The sequence below is a fragment of the Dendrobates tinctorius genome, unplaced genomic scaffold, assembly GCF_039654945.1.
Source record: "Dendrobates tinctorius isolate UK_male_01 unplaced genomic scaffold, ASM3965494v1 ptg000075l, whole genome shotgun sequence".
NCBI classification, from domain to species: Eukaryota; Metazoa; Chordata; class Amphibia; order Anura; family Dendrobatidae; genus Dendrobates; species Dendrobates tinctorius.
In genome coordinates, this window is record NW_027361743.1 from 57,870,331 (window position 1) to 57,897,989 (window position 27,659).

A 27,659-nucleotide genomic window follows, 5' to 3' on the forward strand; every position below is an offset into this window, starting at 1 on the left:
GCTAGTAATAATAATAAGGGTATTTAGTAAACATAATTTTGATCAAAATAATGTGCAAGCCATCCTTGTTCACATTTATGTCACTTGACAAGTGGAAAGGTTTTAAATACTAGAGTTTGGACTGTCCCACAAGAGCTGTTGTGACGTGGCAGGATGGCTTGCACATTATTTTGATCAAAATTATGATGACCCGCAGCACCACACAGCAGCTGCTCGACTCCGCAGCGCCACACACAGCAGCTGCTCGACTCCGCACACAGGCCCGGGTACCTTCACTTCCTTCCTTTTCCTAATTGACGTCCCTCACGGCTCTTTCACTGTGGCTGCCCTAGGCCTACCACCACAGCGCTTCACCCGTCTGAGTCCGTCCGTTTGTGGTACCCCAGGCTGTCTCTGTTCTGCGGCTCCTCCTGTCAGGGCCACCCTCCTGACTGTCTTCCTCCTCAGTCCCTGCTGGAGCTTGTCCTCTGTCCGACTCCTCCCTCCGCCTCTTCTTCCTCTAAGCTCCTCTCCCTGGACTGACTGTTCTGGAGCTCTCTGCAACTATTTATCCCCCTCCCTGGGAATTCCCCCTCTAGAGCTCCTGTAACCCCGCCCCCCATGACTTTGCGGTTTCAGTTTCGTAGCCCTAAGCTGCTGTTAAGCCCTGTCCTCACTGCTCCCATCTTGTGGCCAAACTACAGTACTACACCTTTATCCATTTCTGCTGTCCTTGATCTCCCCCTAGTGGCAAAAACCCAGTACTTCAACATCCTTCTCCTCTGTTTAGCTGTCTCCCACCTTCATATACAGCAGTCCATGTCCAGCACATTGTACATTAACCCTCCTGCTGCAGACAGGTCCATAGGTCGGTCCACTTCCTCTATATAGACATGGTCAGTGACACTGCTGGTGGCAGTGTTGCTGTCACATCCTTTCTTTCAGAGTATTTATGCACGTTTGCCATACTGTGTGTTTTTTCTGTGTCTTAGTTCTTGGGTGGTGTGAACAGGGTCTTACTGACCTGTTCATTTTCTATGCATGTGTCATGTGTTCTGAATCTATTGATTTCTTGCTTATGCAAGCTTTGGGAGATCCCCGCCTCTCTCCTTTGGGACATGCACATAAAAAGCCATTTTGCCCAGCGAGCCCATACCGGGCAGCACCTTTCTGAACCCTGCTCATGAAGGTATTGTTCACATGTTCAGGTTTTAAATATATTAGATAGGACTGCTCCGAGAAGGGTATACCGTGACGTGGTGGAGTGGCTTAGGCCTCTTTCACACTTCAGTTATTTGCATCAGTTAAAATCCGCCAAAAAGGCAGACAAGCGGATCCGTTCTCAACTGATGTGAACGGATGGCACAGGATCCGTTTTTAGACGGATCCTGAAAATGAGGAAATTTAAAGGAACCGCTGGCCGGGAAGAGGAGAGAAGGAGAGAGAGAGAAGGAGAGAGAGAGAAGGAGAGAGAGAGAGAGAGTTTTTTTTTTGTCCGGCACCAAGACAGAATTTGGGGTTAATTCAGTGTCTGGAGGATCCGCCGGCCAAAAAAACGTTGCAAGCTCTGTTTGGAAATCTTTGAGGATGTTGACGGACACTAACATTGTGGCGGATCCTCCAATAATAAAAGTCAATGGGGAAAAAAAATGGATCCGCAAAGAAAAATGGCGGATCCGTTTTTTTTCAAAATTGGCGGATCTTGACTGATTGTCAAAAACGGAAGTGTGAAAGAGACCTTAGCGTACATTTTTTGTAAAAAAAAGTATCAACAAAATACCCTGGTTTTGTTAACATCTTTTACTAGCACTTGCTGCTTACTATTACATATATTTTACAACAGAGTATTTATGCACGTTTGTCATACTGTGTTTTTTCTGTGTCTTAGTTCTTGGGTGGTGTGAACAGGGTCTTATTGACCTGTTCGTTTTCTGTGCATGTGTCATGTGTTCTGATTCCACATCCTTTCTTTGCAGGGAAGCAGATGGCCCTGTTCAATGTGATCCAGAGGAAGAAGCCGAGAGTACAGCAAAAGTGGGAGCAGGTGGAGGCTCAGATTTGTCATGCTTTTTAAGATGTGTACTGCACCTCATGCTTGGATTTGAGATGGCTAATCATGCAGGTAGTGCTCAGATTTAGAACATTTACGCCTCGCTTGAGTCTCTGATGGCACAGCCAGGGCTGCCACTAGGAATTTCGGGGCCCCATACTGGCAAAATTTTCGGGGCCCCCTTGAGACTCCGCCCAGGCTCCACCCAGCCCCGCCTCCACCCCTCAAACTGTCCACAGTCCCACCGCTCTCTCTTGCAAAAACTCCACTTCTCACCTATCACACATTAACAGTTCCCATCACCAGATCACACATATAGCCAGCAGCTTTTGCTTTGGCCAAAAGATTTTTTTAAGCCACCACCATAACAGGGTAGATACTTTTGGCCGGGCTCTACTCTAACCTATTAAATATTTGTTAAAATATGCAATACAATTTAGGTATATTTTTATTTATTTTTCAATTTTTAAAATGACCAATAATATCACATACAAGGAACAAATACCGCTATACCATGTCCAGACCACATAATACAACCACAGTGACCTATAATACCTCATACAAGGAACAAATACCGCCATACTATGACCAGACCACATATTACTACCATAATGACCGAATAATATCAAAGAACAAATACCACCGCACCATGCCCAGACCACATATTACCACCACACAGTGACCTATAATACCACATACAAGGAACAAATAGCGCCACACCATGACCAGGCCACATATTACTACCATAGTGACCGAATAATATCACATACAAGGAACAAATACCACCGCACCATGCCCAGACCACATATTACCACCACATAGTGACCTATAATACCACATACAAGGGACAAATACCATCACACCATGCCCAGACCACATGTTACCACCACATGGTGACTGAATACTACAATACTGATCATTAATAAAAAAACAGAATACTATCACCATAAGTGGCATTATACACAGGAGATCTGTACTTAGTATGCAGTGTCTGTGTACAGGTAATACAGTGATCAATGACATTATACACAGGAGCTCTGTATATACACTGTGTTCCAAATTATTATGCAAAAAGAGTTTAGGAGTGATAAGGTTAGAATTTTTTTGTTTGTCATTTAAACTCATTGATGGTGATGTGTGTCAGGGCTCTTTATATCACTGAGAGCAATTGCAGATACCTGTGCACATTAGTTTGGCAGGTGTGTCCAAATAAAGGCAAGACTACTTAAGAAGGCTGTTCCACATTATTAAGCAGCCTACATTTTTTGCCAAAATGGGAAAGAAAAAGGATGTGTCGTCTGCTGAGAAGCAACAAATTGTGGAGTATTTAGGTCAAGGCATGACTACAATCAACATTGCCAAGACACTTCATCGTGATCATCGCACAATCAAGAAGTATGTAGCTGATTCCCAGCACACACGTGTGCGTGCTGATAAGGAAAAATTGAGGACTCTTTCCAACAGGCAATTGCGTCAGGTTAAAAGATCAGCAGCAAAAATGCCTTGTCATAGCAGCAGACAAGTTTTTGAAGCTGCTGGTGCCTCCAACGTCCCCCGAACAACAAGATGCAGGGTCCTTCAGAGGTTTGCAGCTGTGTGTAAGCCATCCTGTCGACCACCTCTATCCAGTGCACACAAGCAGAAACGGCTCCAGTGGGCCAAACGATACATGAAGACTGACTTCAAACTGTTTTGGTCACCGATGAGTGCCGTGCAACGCTCGATGGTCCAGATGGATGGAGTGGAGGATGGCTGGTTGATGGACACCCCATGAAAACACGGCTAAGGCGCCAACAAGGAGGAGGTGGTGTAATGTTTTGGGCTGGAATCATGGGGAGAGAGATTGTCGGCCCCTTTAGGATCCCTGAAGGGGTAAAGATGAACTCCATAATCTATGTGGAGTTTCTAAAACAGCACTTCCTGCCATGGTTCAAGAGGAAGAACCGTGCTTTCCGCAGCAAGATCATTTTCATGCATGATAATGCACCGTCTCATGCTGCAAATAACACATCTGCATCTCTGGCAGCTATGGGCATAAAAGAGGACAAACTTATGGTGTGGCCACCATCTTCCCCTGACCTCAACCCCATTGAGAACCTCTGGAGCTTCATCAAAAGGAGTGTCTATGATGGCGGGAGACAGTTCACATCTAAGCAACAGCTCTGGGAGGGTATTCTGTCCACATACAAAACAATTGAAGCAAAAACCATCCAAAAACTGACAAATTCAATGGACGAGAGAGTTCAGAAGCTTCTTTCGAACAAGGGGTCCTATGTGCAAATGTAACATCACCTAGAATAAAGTTTTGACTTGAAAACTGTTTGATACGGTGCCACACAAAAGGTTGATACATAAAATGAGAACAATGGGGATAGGGGAAAATATGTGTAGGTGGGTTAAGAGCTGGCTCAGGGATAGGAAACAAAGGGTGGTTATTAATGGAGCACACTCGGACTGGGTCACGGTTAGCAGTGGGGTACCACAGGGGTCAGTTTTGGGCCCGCTTCTTTTTAACATATTTATTAATGACCTTGTAGGGGGCATAGAGAGTAGAATTTCAATATTTGCAGATGACACTAAACTCTGCAGGGTAATTAATACAGAGGAGGACAATTTTATATTACAGGAGGATTTATGTAAACTAGAAGCTTGGGCTGATAAATGGCAAATGAGCTTTAATGGGGATAAATGTAAGGTCATGCACTTGGGTAGAACGAACAAGTTGTATAATTATGTGCTTAATTGTAAAACACTGGGCAAAACAGTCACTGAAAAAGACCTGGGTGTATGGGTGGACGACAAACTCACATTTAGTGGCCAGAGTCAAGCAGCTGCTGCAAAGGCAAATAAAATAATGGGATGCATTAAAAGAGGCATAGATGCTCATGAGGAGAACATAATTTTACCTCTATATAAGTCACTAGTGCGACCACACTTAGAATACTGTGTACAGTTCTGGTCTCCGGTGTATAAGAAAGACATAGCTGAACTGGAGCGGGTGCAGAGAAGAGCGACCAAGGTTATTAGGGAACTAGGGGGTCTGCAATACCAAGACAGGTTATTACACTTGGGGTTATTTAGTTTGGAGAATCGAAGGCTTAGGGGTGATCTTATTACAATGCATAAATATATGTGGGGACAATACAAAGACCTTTCTAATGATCTTTTTACTCTTATACCTGTGACGGGGACAAGGGGGCATCCTCTACGTCTGGAGGAAAGAAGGTTTAAGCATACTCACAGATGCGGATTCTTTACTGTAAGAGCAGTGAGACTATGGAACTCTCTGCCATATGATGTTGTAATGAGTGATTCACTACTAAAATTTAAGAAGGGACTGGATGCCTTTCTTGAAAAGTATAATATTACAGGGTATATACACTAGTCTCCTTAATATTGCGTTGATCCAGGGAGCTAGTCTGATTGCCGTATGTGGAGTCGGGAAGGAATTTTTTTCCCCAATGTGAAGCTTACTGTTGCCACATGGGGTTTTTTTGCCTTCCTCTGGATCAACATGTTAGGGCAAGTTAGGATAGGATATGGGTTGAACTAGATGGACTTAAAGTCTCCCTTCAACCTTAATAACTATGTTACTATGTTACTATGTTACTATGATAATGCTTATAATTTCACAATTGACCATTTTTTTGTTCAAAATAAAAAGGTTGAAAACTGCTGTGCATGATAATTTGGAACATGCATTTTGAGTGTTTCTTATTTTTAAAAATATACTGTTTTCATAGGCAGTTTGTTCAAAAACATTGCAATTATACTAGAATATTAGATGACTGGAAAATAACAATGACTGCAATTCATATAGGTAATTTAGAGAAAATATGAGGAAATATTTTTTGCATAATAATTTGGAACACAGTGTAATGTATAAGTAATACAGTGATCACTAGTGACATTGTACACAGGACCTCTGTATATAGTGTATAGTGTCAGTGTACAGGTAACACACTGACTCACCAGTGACGTCTCTAGGTAAAGTCCTTCATCCTTGCTTTTCATCTTTCATCCAGCACAGATCGCCATCACGTCTTCCAGCCAGGGCTCGTCTCTGCAGGAAATAACAGTTATCTAAAGCTCCGCTTGCAAAACACATTACCTATTTTTTTCCCAACTTCTACATTACACCACATGAAAAAAAAAAGGCGACATAGTGTGGCTCTGCACAGTAACAGGACCTCCCCCCATTTAAAACAGTATACTCAAAAAATGAAATATATCACTGCAGTAATAATATCCCTTAATTAGCCCCTATGATAATATCCCCCATCCTGGCCCCCGTGTGTTTCATTCCTGGCTTCAGCCATATTTTCTCTCATACTGCCCTCATGAGTATCCATTATGCCCCATATGATCTCCCCATCCTGCCCCATCTGTCTCCATCGTATCCATCCTGCCACATGATCCTGTGCGATCTGTCTCCAACCCTGCCCCATCTGTCTTTAAATCATGCCCCGTATCTCCATTCTGCCCCGTGTCTCCAATCATGCCCCATGTCTCGCATTCTGCCCCCTCATGTGTCTGTCTCATTCTGCCCCCTCCTGTGTCTCATTGTCGCATTCTGCTCCAGTGTCCAGCATTCTGCCCCGTGTCTTGCATTCTGCCCCAGTGTCCAGCATTCTACCCCCGTGTTTGCATTCTGCCCTAGTGTCCAGCATTCTGCCCCAGTATCCAGCATTCTACCTCAGTGTCCAGTATTCTGCCCCTGTCTCACAGTCTGCCCCAGTGTCCAGCATTCTGCCATCACAGTGTGGCGCCCCTGAGGGTTCAGTCGCCACAGAGGTACTGCACCTCCTCCTGAGGTGTGGTACCCCACCATCCAGGTAAGGTGGAGACACCTGACCACACTCCAACACCTGCATCCCACACAACATAGCAGTGTAGCAAAGCACCCTTTGGTGGCTCCCTGCTTGGAACACGAAGCGTGCTGGGAGGCGGGAGGAGTTTAGTTAGCACCAAAAGAGCGGGAAGAGTTGAGCATTTGGTCAGTCTGACAGAGTCAGTGGAAGAGAGAGGATCCCCTGAGTGGGATGGATGAAGGAAGTGCTGCAGCCGACCTCAGTGACCTGGGTCCGCTGGCACACGAAAGGGACATTGATGGAAAGCCTGACTCTCTCCATAAGAAAGAAGGATTAGTACGGGACGTGAGGAGAGGAGGACTAAGGATCGGGGTTAGAGCAGAACCCTTCCCAAGTTCACAGCGCAAGGCCGAGGTCCGGTCCCCGAGGTTGTATGGATACTAATGGTCCTGCGACAGACACCGGAGGAATAGAAGTTGTCACCACTTTATTCCCAGACAAGACTTTGGGGCCCAACAGCAACATGAGCGAGCCGGGACTAGGTAGCAAGGAGTCCCCGAAGCAGGCTACAGCTGTCTGCCATACAAGTAGAGTTCATAGGAACATCAGACAGGAGGAACTCCAGTGTAACTCAGTACTGTGAGTACTTCACTATAGGCGCTAGAAGGGAGACGTTCAGAAAAGGCATATGTTGGCGGAGTGTTGGAAAGGAGTGCTTCACCTTGACCTGGAGGTTGGCTGGGCTCCTGACCTGGAGGACACGGCACGGATGCGGGCACCTGTACCATCACAGACTGTGCGTAAAGCTTTGGAACTACAGGCCCTGGTATCCTCCACTTATTCCTGCGCCAGCACATTCAGCACTGCTACATCTTTGTGCCTAACCTTGCACCATCTACGTCTCTCCCCTATCTCCTCAACTACACTGCCCTGGGACTATTGCCCTACCTGTGGAGGGCCACACCATCATTGCTGCACTATACCATCTGTCCCAGAGGATCTGTCTGCAGCGTCGGCTTAACATCTTCATTGCCGAACACCACAGATGTCATCACGAATCATTCACTCATAAACTTCATTCCATCACTCAACCCCTGTTACAATGGGCGCCCAGGGCCACGGAGCGGGTTGCAGCTCCTGTGACATCTCCCATTGAAACCAACGGGCCCGGCTCCAAGTACCCCACCAGCCCTGGGAGGGCGACCCAACTGCATTTGGCCCCAGCATCCAGCATTCTGCCCCCATGTCCAGCATTCTGCCCCAGCGTCCAGCATTCTGCCCCAGTCTCCAGCATTCTGCCCCATGTCCAGCATTCTGCCCCCATCTCACAGTCTGCCCCGGGCCCCCCCGGATCGCCGCTCTCAAAAATAAAAAAAAAACAAACAAAAAAAACAAGTTTTTCTTACCCGGCCGCGCTCCAGCGGCGAGGCTCTGTCCCTCCATGCAGCTAAAGCGCGCACTCACCGGCGACTGATAGTGACGTCAGAGGCCGGCGATATGAGCGCTGCGGCTGACGTCAGCTGCCAGCCTCCGATTGGTTGGCGGCTGTTAACTATTGACGTGTGGGCCCACATGTCAATAGCGTTTAGCTGCCGCAGCGCCGTGCTAAGGGCCCGGTTTACCTGCCGGTAGGGGCCCGATGAGCAGAGGAGACCGGGCCTGATGCGGGCCCCCTCTGCCCACCGGGCCCCATGCGCCAGTCAGGGCAGTAATGCCCTGATGGCGGCCCTGGGCACAGCATGAAAACGCTTGTCTTCAATACATCCCACGCCAAGAAGATCCTTTGAGCTTTGGGGGTCTATTCCCTTTGTGCAGGGGGGGCAGTAACAGACGGCGTACTGGCTATGGGCCAGCCGCTGTGCTTTTTCACCCTGCTCCCTCTTTTGCTGTGCTGATCAGGAAGCGTGACAACCTGCTCTTCCTCTGAACTGTGTAAGTAAATATGAGGCCCTTCAATCCAAGTGGGGTCGGGAACAGCACCATCTTCTATCCAGTCCTGACCCCTGCCCTTCTTCATGGTCTATTCAAAGGGAATTCGTAGTTAAAATTCCGCGCGGCGTCAGATATTCCTCATAATGATAATGTAGACGCCATTATATGGATTTCAGTGTTCAGTAATTTGGGAAACCACTGCTCCATTTGGACGAGGCTCTTCAGGGCCCGCTTATTGGGATTGCTGAGGGTCCCTAGCCATAAGGGCATAACAAACGAACTTGTTACAACCTCTGTAATTTCCCTTGTAGCCTGCAGGTGGCCTCCAGTCTGGAGCATTACTGTCAGGTCAGCTATGAATCACACAGACACAATGAGGCAGACCCATGCAAACGCTCAGCCAAAACTGTCGATTAGTGACTACACCTACCAATCAGAGCACAGCTTTCATTTTCAAAACAACAACGAGAAATGAAAACTGCTGTGATTGGAGAAAATAAGGTTTTTTTTTCACGTGCAGCTCCTATCCAGCAGGTGTCGCTGTGGTTTCTCTAGCCCGCCCCTCACTGTACATAGCCGGACTGCACACAGCTGGAGGCAGCAGATCTCCTGGCTGGCAGTTCGGGCTGTAGTCGCCGCTGCTATGTCGTTCCTGTGCTGCTGTTGCTGTGGGGATGGCGGCTCTGGACACATCCCGCTGAAGGAGATGCCGGCCGTGCAGCTGGACACTCAGCACATGGGTGAGTGGCAGGGATACACGGGGGAGAGTGGGGGGTGTGCGGAGCTGCGTCCACGTCCTCCAGTGTCGGGCTCCTGAGCACTTCCTGGATCAGAGCGTCCATCATGTCTGCTGTGTGGGGTGTAGCAGCCTCCACAGGGTGCTGCGGCCACAGCTCACAGGCGGCCTGCACTGAAACATGGCAGGATGTGGGGATCTGCATTATATAACACACTGCTATGTCTCTAACCCTATGAAGTAAATAATACACACACCTCTATAATACACTAATATATATGTGTGTGTGTACTGGGAGGTCACCATCAGGACCTGTATGACCTCCCTATAACACCTGGGCATGCTCCTGATGAGGTGGCGGTCGGTCTCCTGAGGGATCTCCTCCTAGACCTGGGCTAAAGCATCCGCCAACTCCTGGACAGTCTGTGGTGCAACGCGACGTTGGTGGATGGAGCAAGACATGATGTCCCAGATGTGCTCAATCGGATTCAGGTCTGGGGAACGGGCGGGCCAGTCCATAGCTTCAATGCATTCATCTTGCAGGAACTACTGACACACTCCCTCCACATGAGGTCTGGCATTGTCCTGCATTAGGAGGAACCCAGGGCCAACTGCACCAGCATATGGTCTCACAAGGGGTCTGAGGATCTCATCTCGGTACCTAATGGCAGTCAGACTTCCTCTGGTGAGCACATGGAGGGCTGTGAGGCCCTCCAAAAAAAAATGCCACCCCACACCATTACTGACCCACTGCCAAACTGGTCTTGCTGAATGATGTTTTAGGCAGCAGATTGTTCTCCACAGCATCTCCAGACTCTGTCACATGCTCAGTGTGAATCTGCTCTCATCTGTGAAGAGAACAGGGTGCCAAAGCCTAATATACCAATCACCCTGCACAGTGTTGGGCTGTAAGCACAACACCCACTTATGGATGTCAGGCTCTCATACCAGCCTCATGGAGTCCGTTTCTGACAGTTTGAGCAGACACATGAATGTCTCTGGATAAGTTGGGAACTTGGGCTGAAAGGTGGCAGATGCAGTTTAACAATGATAAATGTAAGGTTATACACATGGGAAGAAGGAATCAATGTCACCATTACACACTGAACGGTAAACCACTGGGTAAATCTGACATGGAGAAGGACTTGGGGATCCTAGTTAATGATAAACTTACCTGGAGCAGCCAGTGCCAGGCAGCGGCTGCCAAGGCAAACAGGATCATGGGGTGCATTAAAAGAGGTCTGGATACACATGATGAGAGCATTATACTGCCTCTGTACAAACCCCTGGTTAGACCGCACATGGAGTACTGTGTACAGTTCACCGGTGCTCAGGAAGGATATAATAGAAGTAGGGCGGGTACAAAAGGAAGGCAACAAAATTAATAAAGAGGATGGGGGAACTACAATACCCAGAGAGATTAGCAAAATTAGGATTATTTAGTCTAGAAAAAAGACTGAAGGTTTTTCCACCAACATAGAAGAGGATTCTTTACAGTTAGGGCAGTGAGAATCTGGAATTCCCTGCCTGAGGAGGTGGTGATGGCGAACTCAGTCGAAGGGTTCAAGAGAGGCCAGGATGTCTTCCTGGAGCGTAACAATATTGTATCTTACAGTTAATGTTAGGTTCTTTAGAAGGACGTAGATCTGGGGATTTATTCTGACAGAATTTTATAGGCTGAACTGGATGGACTAATGTCTCTTTTCGGCCTTACTAACTATGTTAGTGGCCTGTTGGAGGTAATTTTGCAGGGCTCTGGCACTACTTCTGTCCCTTCTTGCACAAAGGAGGAGGTAGTGGTCCTGCTGCTGGGTTGTTAGCCTCCTACGGCCCCTCCACAACTCCTGGTATGTGCTCTATGCTCTGGACACTGTGCTGACAGACACGGTTACCCTTCTTGCCACAGCTCACTTTGATAGGCTTGGTTCACATTGCGTTAGGGCAATCCGTCTAACGGACCCGCTAAAAATGAGCCCAATATTGTCTTTTTGTGATGTATTTTTGCCATCGCATTAACGCATGTGACTGTGTTAGGTCACTATATGTCTGCCTGCGTTGGCAATAGAGTTCTATGGCAGAACGAACACTTCCGTTCACAGTGCATTTGCCGTACCAGACCCGAAAACGTGGTAGTCTGCTTTGGAAGGTGCATCACAAACTAACGGACCATTGCAAACGCATGCCGATTTTGACATGCGTTAGGATCCGTTACACTAGTGGAAGTCTATGGGTGCGTTAACATGTCCGTTACATTGCGTTAGTGCTGCTTACAAACTGATCCGTTAAACGGATTGCCCTAACGCAGTGTGAACCTAGCCATAATGCAGCTCATGCAAAATGGAATGTCTGAGCAACTTCATGCTACTGTACCTCTAGGGGTGAGAGCAATAAAAAAAAAAAATGCAAAAGTGGCCAAAACAGCCAAAAAGAATGAGAACGGATAAATGGTCTGTGGTTGTGCAGCTCAGTGAATGGGAGTTGAAACTAATTATCCAACTATCCAACAGTGGCCACTAAATACACAGAGCTGCCATCTTCCACCCCATACATTGCTTCCATCCAGGCGAGAGTACACATGAGCAAACTGGTGGGGATGCCAGATGTCTGACCCTCTCTGAGCTTTTGCTGATGACCTAATCTATGGATAAGTCATCAGTGTTCTGGTCCTGGAATTCCTTTTTAACATCTTACTGATATTGTACATACTAGTTCATCCTATGTTGAGTGCGGGTGTATGGAGTAGGCAAACAGCAATGACGAGCTATCTCCTATTGCTGGTATTTAAAGGGAGCCTGACAGCTGATACAGGCTGAATGATCAACGGGCAGCATGTATTAGGTACTGGCTGAGATCATACAACCAACCAGCACCTGATACATGCTGCCTATGGTTCCAGCAACATATATCAGTTGTCAGATTCGCTAACCTCTAACAGCGCCATTTAGATTGGAATCTGGTGTGATCGGTAATTGCAGGGTCTAATGTGTTACCATGGCAGCCAGTGGCGTCCTGAAACCCCCCCCCCCCCTCCGGCATAGTCATCTTTGTACTACCATGTAAGCCCAGGAGCCCATCGAGTCCCAGTATTCCCATTTCAAAATAAATAGAAACAAACACATTTAGTGTCCCTGGATCTACAAAGTGCGAAGTTATAAAATTTGTTAACCCTTCTGTATCGTTTTTTTTTTCTTATTGCAGGAACTGATGTAGTAATTGTGAAGAATGGCAGAAGGATCTGTGGCACGGGGGCATGTCTTGCTAATGCGCCACTGCATCAAAACAAGAGTTACTTTGAGTTTAAGGTGCAGTCTACAGGTAGGTGAGGGCAGCCTCCTGCCACAGCACTGTACTGATATTACTACCACCCAGTGAGCAATGTCATTGTTAGGGGGAAGGAAATGGGCCATCATTATACAGGTTAGCCATATGCTATCCCTTACTGATTGGCAGGGGTTTCACTGCCCCTTACCAATCCTAAGAGAACATGAAGTGCTACAACGCCTTGCTCTTAGACCGTATTAAAAAAAAAAAAAAATAATCTGAGTTTAATTCAGAAAACTCAGACAGCTTTTATTTCACACTTGTCATTTGTATGCAAGCCATTGTTTTTACAGCAGCTGTTAATAATTTAGGACCATTTCCAGTTTTCCATGTCATGGATTTACAGTGTATCCAATAGCGAAAAAATAAAAATCGGATGCCATATGTATAGCATCCATTTTGTGTTGACAGACTTGAATGGGCGAGTCCCAACCGATTTACCGAAGAAACTAGCGCATGCTGTGATTTTATTTTTCTCTCCCCCGTCAGTGGAAAAAAAATCGCTCATCTACACTGCTCCATTAAATAACACTGGTTTGAGTGCGGTCCATTCTCTTATGGGCATTACTCGGACTGAAAATAGGGTCACGTGAACAAGCCCTTACAGAGGACATTTCTTTACATGCTAAAATTGCCACATCATAAAGTAGCTGAATAAAATGTAGTTTTTATTTTTTTAAGTTCTCCACTTCATTGTGGAGATATTGGCTTGTAAAGTTTATATTCTTGCTTCCAAGGCAGCATTAGCAGAGATTCTTCTCTGGGTGCGATTACGCGCTCCCTGCATGGCGTTGCACAATTATAGGCTGATCGCATCATATGGGGGTTGAGAACAAACCCCGGAGACGCTTAGAATCAGCTTTTTCTCTGTCATCTGGCAAGACTCATGTCTAACCAAATCGAGCAGATCTCGCTGGCAGCATATGCTGCCGTTATTAGCACAGGGGGAGGACAGCTGCACTACAGTCACATTATATATTCAGCCGTCCCAGGCAGCGGAGAATAAATGAGCAGTGTATGTGACTCTCTGTTCCACGCCACCGTTCTCCTATGTCACGTCATTCATAATGTAAATGACAGCCTGTCACATACACCGCTCTGTATCCCGGGTACCAGGGCATTATTGCCTGAGGCCTGGGATAGCTGCAGAGCTGTGTAAGTAATAACACTCCCCGCTTGTAATTTCCATGCACTCCTGCAGTGAGATCTGTGTGACCTGGTTAGATAGGAGTCTTACCAGATCACACACAGAAAAAACCAATTCAAACTCAATTCTCCCGGGATATCGTCTTCGTCCTCCCACCCTCAACATTTTTCTACTGTCTCTTGCTTATGATTTGACATTATCTTACAGGGGAAATAGTAAACGGCCCCCAGAGAAGAATCTCTTTTAACCCCGTTCTGACCTTGGACGCAATAGTACGTCCAAGGTCAGATCCCCCATTTTGAGGAGGGCTCCGGCGGTGAGCCTGAATCAAAGCCAGGACATGTCAGCTGTTTTGAACAGTTGACATGTGCTCGCAATAGGCACAGGTGGAATCGCGATCCACCTGTGCCTATTAACTAATTAAATGCCGCTATCAAACGCTGACAGTGGCAATTAACAAGTGCTTCCGGCCGCCGGGCTGGAAATACGTGCGTCGCCGACCCCCGTCACGTGATCGGGGATCAGCGATGCGTTGGCATAACAACCAGAGGTCTCCTGGAGACCTCTATGGTTGTTGATGCCGGATTGCTAGGAGCGCCACCCGGTGGTTGGTGCTCAAAGCAATGCTGTAATTCAGCCACATATAGGCGATCTGCTCATCGCCTATATGTAGCAGAGCCCATCAGGCTATGGGAATTTCTAGCCTCCCATGGAGGCTATTGAAGCATGCCAAAATTAAAAAAAAAAGTTTGAATAAATATGAAAAAAATAAAAAAATATAAAAGTTAAAATCACCCCCATTCAAAAAAAAAATTGCACATACACATATTTGGTATCGCCGCATTCAGAATCGCCCGATCTATCAACCAGGAAAAAAAAAAGGATTAACCTTTTTGGTCTCCGCGATGTTGCATTAAGATGCAATAACGGGCGATCAAAAGATCGTATCTGCACATAAATGGTATTCTTAAAAAAAAAAAAAAAGCTCGGCACACAAAAAATAAGCCCTCACCCAGCCCCAGATCACGAAAAATGGAGACGATACGGGTATCGGAAAATGGCGCAAATTTGTTTTTATTTTTATTAGCATACTTTGGAATTTTTTTTTTTTTTTTTTTCACCTCTTGGATAAAAAAAGAACCTAGACATGTTTGGTGTCTGAGTGTAGATTGCACTTTTTTTTGCAATTTCACCGCACTTGGAATTTTTTTCCCGTTTTTCGAGTACATGACATGGTAAAACCAATGATGTCGTTCAAAAGTACAACTCGTCCCGCAAAAGATAAGTCCTCACATGGCCGTATCGACGGGAAAAAAAAAGTTATGGCTTTGGAAAGAAGGGGAAAGAAAACACAAAACGGAAAAAAGCTATGGTCATTAAGGAGTTAATGCCCCCCCTCCTTTGGTTGAGGGGGAGGAATTTGCAAATTATGCACTCTAAAATATATAAGCGAATATCTCCTCAACGGAGAGGAGTCTGTTCTTCTGCTACTTTATAATGATGTATCCAGTATAGCATGCTAAAACGTTGTGAAAGGGCCTCTCATTCCACGCCTTGCTCTGTGTTGTCCCTGGAGAAGGCGCCTTGTACACGCTCTGTCGTTTTGTGTTTCCAGTATACTTGATATAGTGTATGTGTACATATCACAGTTGTTTTTACAATACGATGAGTTGTCCGTGACTCTCATATTGATGACCTATCCTTACCAGAGGTTGTTAATCTGAGGTCAGTGGATTCCAGCACCCCATGGATAAACTGATAACTCTCTTTGAAGAATGGGATGTAATCTGCAGTACCGGGCTATTCCAGCTCCATATCTGCTTGTATCAGTCTGCTGCCTTGGCTAATCAGTCAAGGGGCTGGGTGTTGGACCTCCACCAATCTTATGTTGATGATGTCTTATCCCTTGGAGTCCAAAGGGGGTTTTACACTAAGCGATATCGCTAGCAATATCGCTAAAACGTCACTGGTTTTGTGACGTTATAGCGATATTGCTAGCGATATCGCTATGTGTGATACTTACCAGCGACCGGCTCCCCCGCTGTCCATCGCTGATCGCGCGAGAATGTCCGGCTCCATTTCTCGTTGGGCGCTTCCTGCTGGGCTTCCTGCTGTGACGTCCAGCGACGCGTGGAGGCGGGCGGGAGGACGCAGGATCGCTGTGTGTGAATGGTAAGTATCGTGCGCTGCGTCGCTGCTGCATCGCTGTGAGATCTTTCTGTATGAAAGCTCACTAGCGATCATTTAGCGATGCACCAGCGATCCTGACCGGGTCGGATCGCTGGTTGGATCGCTGGTGCATCGCTAAATGTAAAAGGGCCTCAAGACAGCTTCTTTAATATTGGTTCATTTGTGGTTACATCATGTCTGTTATGTTTGATGCCCAAACAAGGTTGACCTTTATAGTATATGGTTCTGCCTTTTTTAAAGGGGGCTTTACACATAGCGAGATTGCTAAAGCATCACCGATTTTGTGACGCAACAGCTATATTGCTAGCAATCTCACTACATGTGACACTTACCTCCGACCGGCCCCCTTGCTGGATACTGCTATCGCGTGCGAACGTCCAGGGCTATTTTCTCCTTGTTGGCGTCCCTCTGGCACAGACTAGCGACACATAGATGAAGGCGGAAGTCGTCGTCATCGCTGCCGTGTGACAGGTAAGGCTAGTTTCACACTAGCGCTATTGAGCGCAGCGACGGCCTGCGCACGGCCACCACTAAGCCCCGCCCCTGCCGCGCCTCCGCTGGTAGCTCCGCCTACCGGCGCATGACGCTGCATGCGTCCTGCGTCCCCTATCTTTATCACTGGGGGCGCAGGCCATGCGCAGTATGCGTTTGGCGGCGCATGCGTCCTTTTGACGGTGCGCCAAACGCAACCTGCTGCAGTTTGGTTGCGCCGGCGCACCGTCAAAAAGGCGCATGCGCCGCCAAACGCATACTGCGCACGGCCTGCGCCCCCAGTGATAAAGATAGGGGACGCATGCAGCGTCATGCGCCGGTAGGCGGAGCTACCGGCGGGGCTTAGCGGCGGCCGTGCGCAGGCCGTCGCTGCGCTCAAAAGCGCTAGTGTGAAACTAGCCTTAGAACGACCGCTGAGCATCGCTGGATCGCTGCTGCGTCACTGGTGAGATCTGCCTGTTTGGCAGATCACTTGCAACCATTTAGCGATGCACCAGCAATCCTGACGGGGTCGTATCGTTGTCGGGATCGGTGGTGCATCGCTAAATGTAATGGGACCCTAAGGCATATGGCTTTTTACAGCTTATATGGCCCGTCACTTTTTGGTCATCTATGTGCATGAAGGAGGCACTGTTATACTACATTATACTGTTACTACTTTCTAAATACACATGCGAGACTGTAAGCGAGGTCCGTAAGGGATTGAAAAGATGGCTGGTCATTATTACCAGAATTATATATTTACTGTATACTGACTTTTGTAAATGTAGCAATTAGTGATCAGTGCTCAGATAAGGCATTAACCGAGCATGCTCGGGTGCTACCAGAGTGTCTCAAACATATTATTCAAGCATGCCACACTCACTCAGTTAGCACCTGAACATGCTCTGATGACATCTTAGGCTAGTTTCACACTAGCGTTTTTGAGCGCCGCGACGGCCTGCGCACGGCCGCCGCTAAGCCCCGGCCCTGCCGCGCCTCCGCCGGTAGCTCCGCCTACCGGCGCATGACGCTGCATGCGCCCTGCGTCCCCTATCTTTATCACTGGGGGCGCAGTATGCGTTTGGCGGCGCATGCGCCTTTTTGACGGTGCGCCGGCGCAACCAAACTGCAGCAAGTTGTGTTTGGCGCAGGTCGGCGCACCGTCAAAAGGACGCATGCGCCGCCAGACGCATACTGCGCACGGCCTGCGCCCCCAGTGATAGGGGGCACATGCAGCGTCATGCGCCGGTAGGCGGAGCTACCGGCGGAGGCGCGACGGGCGGGGCTTAGCGGCGGCCGTGCGCAGGCCGTCGCTGCGCTCAAAAACGCTAGTGTGAAACTAGCCTTATCCCAACACGTTCGCTGATCACTTGTAGCAATTCATTGTGCATGAAGCTATAGGTAAAGGAGAAAACGCTGTAATCGAGGAAGGGCATGGAGAAGTCACAGCTATTATCCAGTCATACCTGCAGGTCAGATAATTGATGCCCGGGCCCTCACCACATTCACAGGCTAAGCGGGACGTCAATCAACTGGACCGTGGGCATGATTGGAGGACCCTGCCCAATGTCTGGAGAAGAGCAGGGCGCAGCGAGCGCGATTATCAGTTGTTTTCTCCGTACACCGATGATTAGATAGATGCTAATTATCACAGCCAACTTGCTTTTCTATTTACATAGGGAATCTGGACCTGACAGGGGCCCATTAAGCACCACAACTTTGAAAGTTCTACAATTTTGATCTGTTTAACATGTTAACTCCTCTAATAAAATGTATGCTAGAGTGTAAGTTGTGAGATTGCATTGAGGAGTACAGTTTACAGCATTAGTTACACCCACGGCGTTGGAGAGAAGAGGGGCTTCAGTAACAATTAGGCCTAGGCTGCACAGTGTCACGCAAAAGATGTAAGGTTGTTTAAAGATGTTCCCTATCAAAAAATCCCTTTGCCCTCAGGTTGTCATATCTGTAATTTGTTATAATAAAAGAAAACAAATTGTGCTTTACTCACCCTCTCTGGGTCCAGCACAGAGTCTCTGCCGCTGCTCCAAGTGGTTACTTTATGCATCTACTGGAGCTGGGTCAGTGAGTAATGTGCGCTTTGTTTGGAAGGGGGTGTTTTGTTTTTTGTTTTTTTGTTTTTTCAATATAACAAATTGTGACCGAAAGTTGGATTTTCAGAAAGGGGACACACTCCCCTTAATTAAGGTAAGTAGGCATGCTGCTCCTGTGTACTTTTAGTTTTCTTTTTCAAATACTGTTGTCTGAATACAACCATACATGTTGCTTACTGACAAAATGGAAGCGACTCTGCTGCTAATTATTTTTTTTTTTTATTTTTTTTCTTGCTATTCCAGGCGTGTGGGGCATTGGCGTTGCAACACAAAAAGCAAATTTAAATCAGATTCCGTTAGGTCGAGATGTGCACAGTCTGGTCATAAGAAACGATGGGGCCATTTATTACAACGATGAGGAGAAGAACAGACTGCCGGCAAATAGTCTTCCACAGGAGGGTGATGTGGTGGTAAGCCGAATTGTGGATTTCCTACAGTGATGTACCTACATTCTGTTTAACATGGTGAGGAACTATTGAACACATGAAGATAGGTTTAAAAAGTCATGGAAATCATGACACCAGCTGAAATCTATCAGTAATTAGCAATCCTGCCACTTAGTAAAAAAATATCAGCTGGTTCAACTGATGGCCTATAAAAAGAAAGTATGTCATTAACAAGGTGCCACATAAGAAACATGTCATGATGGATAATATCAGTGCACTGTCTCAAGAGATTTGCAACCTTATTGTTGCAAAACATATTGATGGCATTAATTGCAGAAGAATTTCATTTAAACTATGTAAGGTTCCAGTGAGCACTGTTGGGGCCATAATCCGCAAGTGGAAAGAACATAATGTGACCATAAACCATCCACGACTAGGTGCTCCCTGCAAGATTTCGGAAAAAGTGAAAAGAACTATCGGAAGAGTTGTCCATGAGCCACGGACCACCTGTGAAGATCTACAGAAAAGTATAATTGTTTCAAAGAAAGCTGTAAGTAATTCACTCAACCTCCATGGCCTGTATGCACGCTCACCACGCAGGACTCCATTGCTGAAAAGTGATGAGCGAACGTGCTCTGATAACGTGTAATCCGAGCGTCTTGGGTGTGCTCAGATAATATATTCAATTCCCTGCAGCTGCATATTTTGTGGCCATAAACGGCTGCAACACATGCAGGGAACAAAAAGCATGTTCAAACACATTTCAAAGTTTGCTCAAATTATGTAGACAAGCCTGAGAAATACTGGGAGAATATAGTCTGGTTAGATGAGACCAAAATTGAACTTTCTGGATGCTATAATACACATCATGTTTGGAGGCCAAAAGGCACTGCATATCACCCCAAAAACACCATATCAACAGTTACGTTTGGATGTGGGAACATTGTGGGGTCAGTTGTTTGTTTTAGCATATTGCACTGGTAAACTTCATATTATTGAAGGAAGGATGAATTGACAAATATACCAAGACATTCTTGATTAAAAAAAAAAAAAAAAAAATCTGCTGAAAGATGAAACGAGTGGATACAGCAATACGATGGTTCCAAACACACAGCCAAGAAAACTCTCAATTGGGGAATGAAAATAAAGCTAGTAGCCAATCACCTGACCCCAATGGAAAATTTATGGAAAGAACTAAAGCTCAGAGTTCAGAGAAGAAGCCCACGGGACCTTCAGGATATGAAGTATTTGTGTGGATAACTGGCCGAAAATCACATCTGAGCAATGCATGCAACTAGTTTCTCCATGGAGGCGTCCTGAAGCTGTCATCACCAACAAAGGCTTTTGTACGGCGTATTAAATACATTTAACTAAGCATGATCAATATTCTTTCCCGGTGTCATTTCTCATTATTACAGATAACTTAATTCATGGAATCTATGGTTTGATTTCTTAGCCTGTGGTTTGGATCGGCTGTTACTGACATCTGGTGAAAATGAAGGGCACTGATATGTCACTGCGAACCTCCTCAGTGGGTTACTAGCTTTTTATAGCCCGCAAGGCGCTGTGCGCCAAACACCACCTCTGCAACCAAAGTGCTCCAGGGCAGACTACCTGGTGCTTTATGGCACTCCTGCGGCAAGGCCGAGTCTCGATTACTCCAGGCCACACCGCCCCACAGCCTCATAACCTCACCAATTCTGAGTGAAGTGAGCAAAAACTCGCCTTCCAGAAGCTCGAAGACTGTGAGCAGAGAGCAAAAATAGGCAGAATCCCTCTTGCAGTCTCCTGCTGTTATGATTCGCAAGGTCGTTATGATTATCATTACCAAATATGTACACGTTCTTTAAGTGGTAACACCAAAAATCCACAATTTGTTTAAATAAAAAAAAAAAAAAAAGCAATTTCTGAGACCCGTATTGTCTCCATTTTTCGTGATGTCTGGTTTGGTGAGGGTTAATTTTTGCACGCCAAGCTGACGTTTTTATTGGTACCGTTTTGGTGTAGATACTATCTTTTGATCTCCTGTCATTGATTTTTATTGCAATGGTGCGGCAAGCAAAAAAAAGGGGGATTGACAGCGGCATTTAACATGTTAACTGCCTCCAGTGGATCGCAATTCCACGCTTGCTGGTAGGGGCACATGACAGCTAATCGGATCAGTGGTCATGTACCCGAAAAGATGCGAGCTCGGAGTGTTTCACTGAAAATGGACAAATATACTGAATTTCTAAGTATTCAGATTGGGTAACCCTTCCATTTAGAAATAAAAAAAAAAAAAAAAAAATCCCCGATTATGTATCTGAAATTGTAAACCAACCCCTTGTTTGCCTGGTCCATCTTCTCTTGCAGATCTTTGCAGTTGTTAAAGTGATGTTTGAGACTTTACAATTGAAGACCTATGTCTAGGAGAGATCATCAATATGAGATCTGTGGGGTCCAACACCTTGCACCCCCACCAATCAGCTGCATCCAGATATGTTATGTATATGGTGGAGCGCAAAAGTCTCATAGATTTGGTTTCCGCTCACTAGTTCTGCTCTGTATCTCCCATTCACTGTCCTACATCAATCACCTCTTTTAACTTTTTTTTTTTTTTTTTTCTTCCTTCTCTGCACAAGGACACATAACAGCAACTGCTCTAAATATCATCAAATCATAAATGTATCTTGCAGTTTTCAAACAAAGTTGCAAAACGTGTATTTAGGAAATCTGTCATTGGAAACTTATGTATTTTGTCCGCTTGTTCCTTTAGGGTATCACCTATGATCACGTAGAATTAAATGTTTACTTGAACGGAAAGAATATGCTTTGTCCTTCATCTGGTATCAGGGGGACCGTGTATCCTGTTGTGTACGGTAAGTCACCCTTCACTTTTTGTCTGCCAAGTCCTTGTTCGGTTAACATCTATTCCTCCCTGCTCCCATACACTTGTATTTTCCGCTTCTGTCACAGATTGAAAAAAAAATTGTGAAAAAACTGCCTTTTATCTGTGTACGTAGCTGGCTATGTTGAATGTTGGTGTTATTAATGGAGAAGGAGTCTACATCGCTACAAGACCCCTATAATGAATGTTTAGCTCCTCTGAGGGGTCTTGGGGTAGTTAGCACATCCCCCTATCTTTTCTACGGTCCGCTGGTCTCAGATTTGTCTTAGATAACTGTGGGCACATCAGTTTAGAGAACCAGGGAGCAGTCTGATACATAGTATATTTATATTGCACAAGTAGAAGGATTGGCGCTGAAAACCCTTTTAAAGGGGATATCCAACCATCATTTATCAGTTTTCCTAAGGACGGATGATGAACATATGATCAATGGGGGTCAGACATCTAAAAACAGTGGTCCCATTTTCTGTGTTTGGTGCAGTAGTGTGCATTGCATGTTCACTGTCATTAGGAGCATTGGTCATGTGTGCACTCGACTCCTATAGAAGTGACGAGCAGAGGACATGCATAAGAGCTTTTGCTCCAAGGGACTTTAGGACGCCCCATTCTCTGGATCATTTGGGGTCCTAGCAGTGAGATCTCCATCAATCTTAAATTTGTGAAATATCCTGTAAACAGTTAAATGATATTTGTGGGATAGCGCCTTCACTAGAGAATCTGGTTTCATGACATTTCTGATACGTTTCCTGCATAAATCAACAGCTCTTGTGCGTCTTTTGTGGATTAAAATGACCACAGGGTGTTAGCATCCCCCTTAATAGGAGGTGTCCTTACAGGCAGCACTAAGTAGAGGGTCCGTTTGAGACTCCACATTGATGACCACAATGTAGAGCTGAAATGTACCTGAATAGTTATTTCATGAGGATTACAAGAATTTACTAATACAGTCGGGATGTCTCTGCTTCATGTAACTGTGTTCTTTTACTCTATCGCCTAATTGGGGGACACAGAACCTTGGGTGTTATGCTGCTGTCCACTAGGAGGCGACACTATGCATAATCTGAAAAAGATTAACTTTGGCTCCTCCTCTGCAGTATACACCCCTGGACGGCGTCAGCCTTCTCCAGTTTTTGCTTAGTGTCGCAAGGAGGCACACCTTTTTTCTTCCGTTTTTTTCCTTTTTTTTCACGGAAATACAGATGAAGAAAAGTGGGTCTCCAGCGAGACTCCCGGCATGGCTCCCTCCTCGGTCCCCTATTAGGGGTACCCGGTTGAGGTCGAGGTGGTTTTTCCCCATGTCGCTCCCTCCCCAGTCCCTCGGGTCCTGGTTCGAGGTCGAGACCCCCCTCCTTCCCCAACCCCTTTAAGGGGTCTGGGTTGAGGTTGAGGCGAGGATGAAGACCCCCCTGACGGTGACAGACGCACCCTCCCTAATCCCCCGCAGGGGGTATTAGGTTGAGACGCCTCAGGTAGGGTCGGAGATCAGGCAGCATTTCGCAGCTTCCAGGGACCCCAGTCTGGCTGAGGGATCCTGTTGGGGCCGGGGAAGGGTGCGGACTGGATGGCACAGCAGAGACAGGGTTTTTTCTGCGTCCCTGCAACAGCAGCGGCTCCATAGCGCTTCAGGGGCACCCCATACAAAAACCGCTACCCTTGCTACCCCCACCGCTATCCAGTCGACCATTCTGGGGGGGTCTGGTACAAATCCGCCCCCCCCCCCCCCCCCCCAGACTACCGCAACGCAGTGGAGCACCCCTTGGGCATCAGGCTTCTAATTTAGGCCGCGGCTTCGGCCTAGCTGAAGCCGCCGCCTTTTCCCCGGCCCCCGGCCCGCCCCCCGGATGACCAAAATGACACGCTGGAGTGTCATAGAAGGGGCGGATTGAGGCAGAAAGGGCGCGTTTTTACACAGCCCAGCGCGCCCTTTTCAGCTCTCCGCCCCCTCCTCCCTCTCCTCAGAGCCCCGGTGGCCGTTTTTTCTGGATGAGATCCAGGAGAGGAGCATCACAGCGGTCTCCGGGGGGCACAGAACTTGGATCTGTCGGCGCTGGACCTAGGGGCACACCGGTGGGGTAAGCTCACAGCTGGGTTCTCATTACTCAGCTGTGAATCTATACTTCCTATAAGGCTTTCTGTGGGTTCCCTCTGCGTAGCCACCCCTGTACGATCCCTTATAGCCAGCCTCTGTGCACTATGCCGGGCTCAAGGAAGAGAACCAGGCAGGAATGTTTCTATGCATTCTGCAAAGCCACGCTCCCTAGTGGTAGCACGTATCCGCACTGCCGGGACTGCATCCAGAACTCTGGGTCAGAACCCCAGGGAGTCCCTACTGACGCTTCAGTGTCACAGGCCATGCCGGAATGGGCAACTCAGATGTCTCAGTCCATGACACAGTCCATAGACAACCTAACTGCTACATTGCTGCAAGCTCTGCAGAGTCGGGCCCCGGCTATGGACGGGACACAGCAAACGGACAGCTTGTCTCAGGAACATGCTGCTTCCGACTCTCACAGACGTAAGCGGACCCACAGGTCTCGATCACCTAAGTCGCACTATAGCACAAGGTCGTCCCCCTCTAGGGAGAGACAGCGTCATTCCAGGTCTCCTGGGCAGTCCCCTGCCACAGACAGTGCAATTAACCACAGGGATCCCCCACCACAGAAGACCCCCCCGCCCCAGGTTGCCCTCCAGGCATCACCTTAGCGAGGCACAGGATTCGGAGGGCATCTGTGACTCCGACTCAGATAACGAAACGGTCTGGTCCGTGGTACCTTCTCCCCCTAGCAATACAGCTATAGTTGAGGACATAATTTCTGCCATTCATCGGGTGCTAAAAATTCCAGAGTCTCCCCCGGAAGTCCCAGAACATAGGATTTGCTTCGAAAGTGTTCAAAAACCACCTAAGGTCTTCCCTAATCACGATGAGTTTGAGAAAATACTTACCAAACAGTTTGCGCAGCCTGACAAAAAATTCGCTAATCGCAAATATTTGGAAGCGAAGTACCCCTTCCCAAAGAAAGACACCAAACAGTGGACAGATCCACCTGAAGTGGACCCTCCTGTTTCTAGGCTAGCAGCGCAGACTTTACTCTCTCTGCCGGATAGCTCAACCCTCAGGGACGCAGCAGACCGGCAAGTAGACCGCATGGCTCGTTCTATTTCCGAAGCGGCAGGCGCCTCTCTGGGCCCTGCATTTGCTTCAGTTTGGGCATCCAAGGCCATCCTGGCTTGGGCCAAAAAACTACAGGAGGGCCTTCAGGTTTCAAATCCTGAACTCTCGGACCAAGCGGTCCAGATGGCAGTGGTAGCAGACTACATGATTCATGCAGCCCTGGATTCCGCCAGAGGTGTAGCGGGAATAGCATCTAACGCCATCACGATCCGACGCATCCTCTGGCTGGGAAAATGGAAAGCGGATGCGGCCTCAAAGAAGTCCCTCACGCGACTTCCGTATTTTACTGGAAGACTTTTCGGCGAAAAGTTGGACACCATGATAGCCAATGCCACTGGGGGTAAGAGTACCTCTCTCCCTCAACTAAAACCGAAACGCACGTTTAAACGAAGAAACCAGACGCGATTCTGATCCTTTCGGAATTCCTCAGGCTGGTCCGTTTCGCGCCCAGTGCAAAACCGCAACCGTTCTCCACGCAGAGACCACCCACGGACGCAACAGCGACCGGACAGGGCCTGGCAGTCGAAAGCAGGCCAAGCAAAACCCAAGGGAGGAAAACCTCAGAACTTCACTTCATCATGACTCGAGACCTCCGGAAGACACCCCACCAGTAGGCTGCCGACTTTTACTCTTTCAGCAAGTCTGGCTGCCTATTACAGAAGACAGGTGGGTCAGGGAAATAGTGTCTTCCGGATACAAGATAGAGTTCACTTCCGTTCCACCGAACCGGTTCTTCCTTTCTGTTCCTCCAACACCACCAGAAAAGGCTCGTGTTTTCCACCAAGCGGTTTCCTCTCTCCTTCAATCAGGAGTTGTGGTGCCGGTTCCCGCGAACGAGAGATTCCGAGGATTCTACTCAAATTTGTTCGTAGTCCCCAAGAAAGGAGGCGGCGTCCGACCCATACTGGACCTAAAACAGCTCAACAATTACGTACGGGTCCGTCATTTCCGCATGGAGTCCCTCCGGTCCATCACTGCATCCATGGAGCAGGGAGAATACCTCGCCTCCATAGACATACAGGACGCGTATCTCCACATACCAATTGCTCCCGCCCACCAAAGGTTTCTCAGGTTCGCGGTCAACCAAAACCACTACCAGTTTGTCGCCCTTCCGTTCGGACTCGCCACGGCTCCAAGAACGTTCACCAAAGTCATGGCGGCCACCATGGACGTCCTGCACTCAAGAGGCATCCTAGTCGTTCCGTACCTGGACGACCTCCTCGTCAAGTCTCCCGCTTTCAAAGACTGCGAGGTCAGTGTCTCAATCACTCTAGACACTCTGAGTCGCCTGGGATGGCTAGTCAACCTACAGAAATCGTCGACCATCCCAACTCGGACTCTAACATTCCTGGGAATGGTATTCGACACCGCCAGGGGCCTGGTGCTCCTTCCCAAGGACAAGACACTGGACATCCGTCTGGGAGTTCGCACACTCCTTCGCAGTCCTCCTCGATCTCTCCGGATTGCCATGAGAGTCCTCGGCCGGATGGCAGCAGCAATAGAGGCTGTGCCATTTGCCCAGTTTCACCTCAGGGTCCTTCAACTAGCCATACTCAGATCTTGGGACAGGAACCCCTTCTCCCTCGACAGGGAGTTCAGGTTGACGTCATCAACCAGGAGGTCCCTGCATTGTTGGCTCAAACCAACCTCGCTTACACGAGGGAAGCCATTCCTCTCAGGACAACGGAAGATCCTGACTACCGATGCAAGCCTGACAGGCTGGGGGGCGGTGCACCTACATCACAGGGCACAGGGCAAGTGGTCACCGAGGGAAGTGACATTGCCCATCAATGTTCTGGAAATCAGGGCCATTCTCTTGGCACTGAGAGCCTTTCATCACTTGCTTGCAGCCTCGCACATACAGATACAGTCGGACAATGCCACGGCTGTGGCATACGTGAACCACCAAGGCGGGACCCGCAGCGCCCAGGCGATGAGACAAGTGGCTCATATCCTCCGCTGGGCGGAAGACACAAGGTCGGTACTTTCTGCGGTACACATTCCGGGTGTAGAAAACTGGGAAGCCGACTTCCTCAGCAGGCAAGGAATGGACTCGGGGGAGTGGTCTCTCCATCCCGAGATTTTTTTACCAGATCTGTCAACGCTGGGGAACCCCGGATGTGGACCTAATGGCATCCCATCTCAATACCAAGGTTCCCAATTTCATGGCCAGGACACACGACCCGTGGTCGCTCGGAGCGGATGCCCTGGTCCAGGACTGGTCCCAGTTCCGACTCCAGAATTCAGGGGCCCTCAATTTGACGGCATGGCCCTTGAAACCTGGATTCTAACCCAGGCAGGTTTTTCACCGGCAGTCATTACAACTATGATCAGTGCAAGGAAGCCTGCCTCCGCCAAGCTCTATTATCGTACCTGGAGAGCTTTCTTTTCTTGGTGCGAATCTCATGGACAAGTCCCACTCCCTTATTCCCTCCCGAAGGTACTAGGTTTTCTTCAATCGGG

General features: G+C 47.7%; 1 protein-coding gene across 2 annotated transcripts in view; it reads left to right on the forward strand.

Annotated features, from left to right (window-relative positions):
* Positions 1 to 9,303: 9,303 nt before the first annotated feature.
* Positions 9,304 to 27,659, forward strand: part of SPRYD7 (SPRY domain containing 7) — a 30,237-nt gene continuing 11,881 nt past the window's right edge. Inside the window, exons 1-4 of one of the 2 annotated variants that reach the window (XM_073583328.1) lie at positions 9,304 to 9,512; positions 12,707 to 12,823; positions 18,995 to 19,161; positions 21,893 to 21,995. In XM_073583328.1, coding sequence (XP_073439429.1) covers positions 9,416 to 9,512; positions 12,707 to 12,823; positions 18,995 to 19,161; positions 21,893 to 21,995 — 484 coding nt within the window. In that variant the 5' untranslated portion in view covers positions 9,304 to 9,415. The remainder of the gene's footprint in view (positions 9,513 to 12,706; positions 12,824 to 18,994; positions 19,162 to 21,892; positions 21,996 to 27,659) is intronic. The other variant, XM_073583329.1, reaches the window with a different exon arrangement.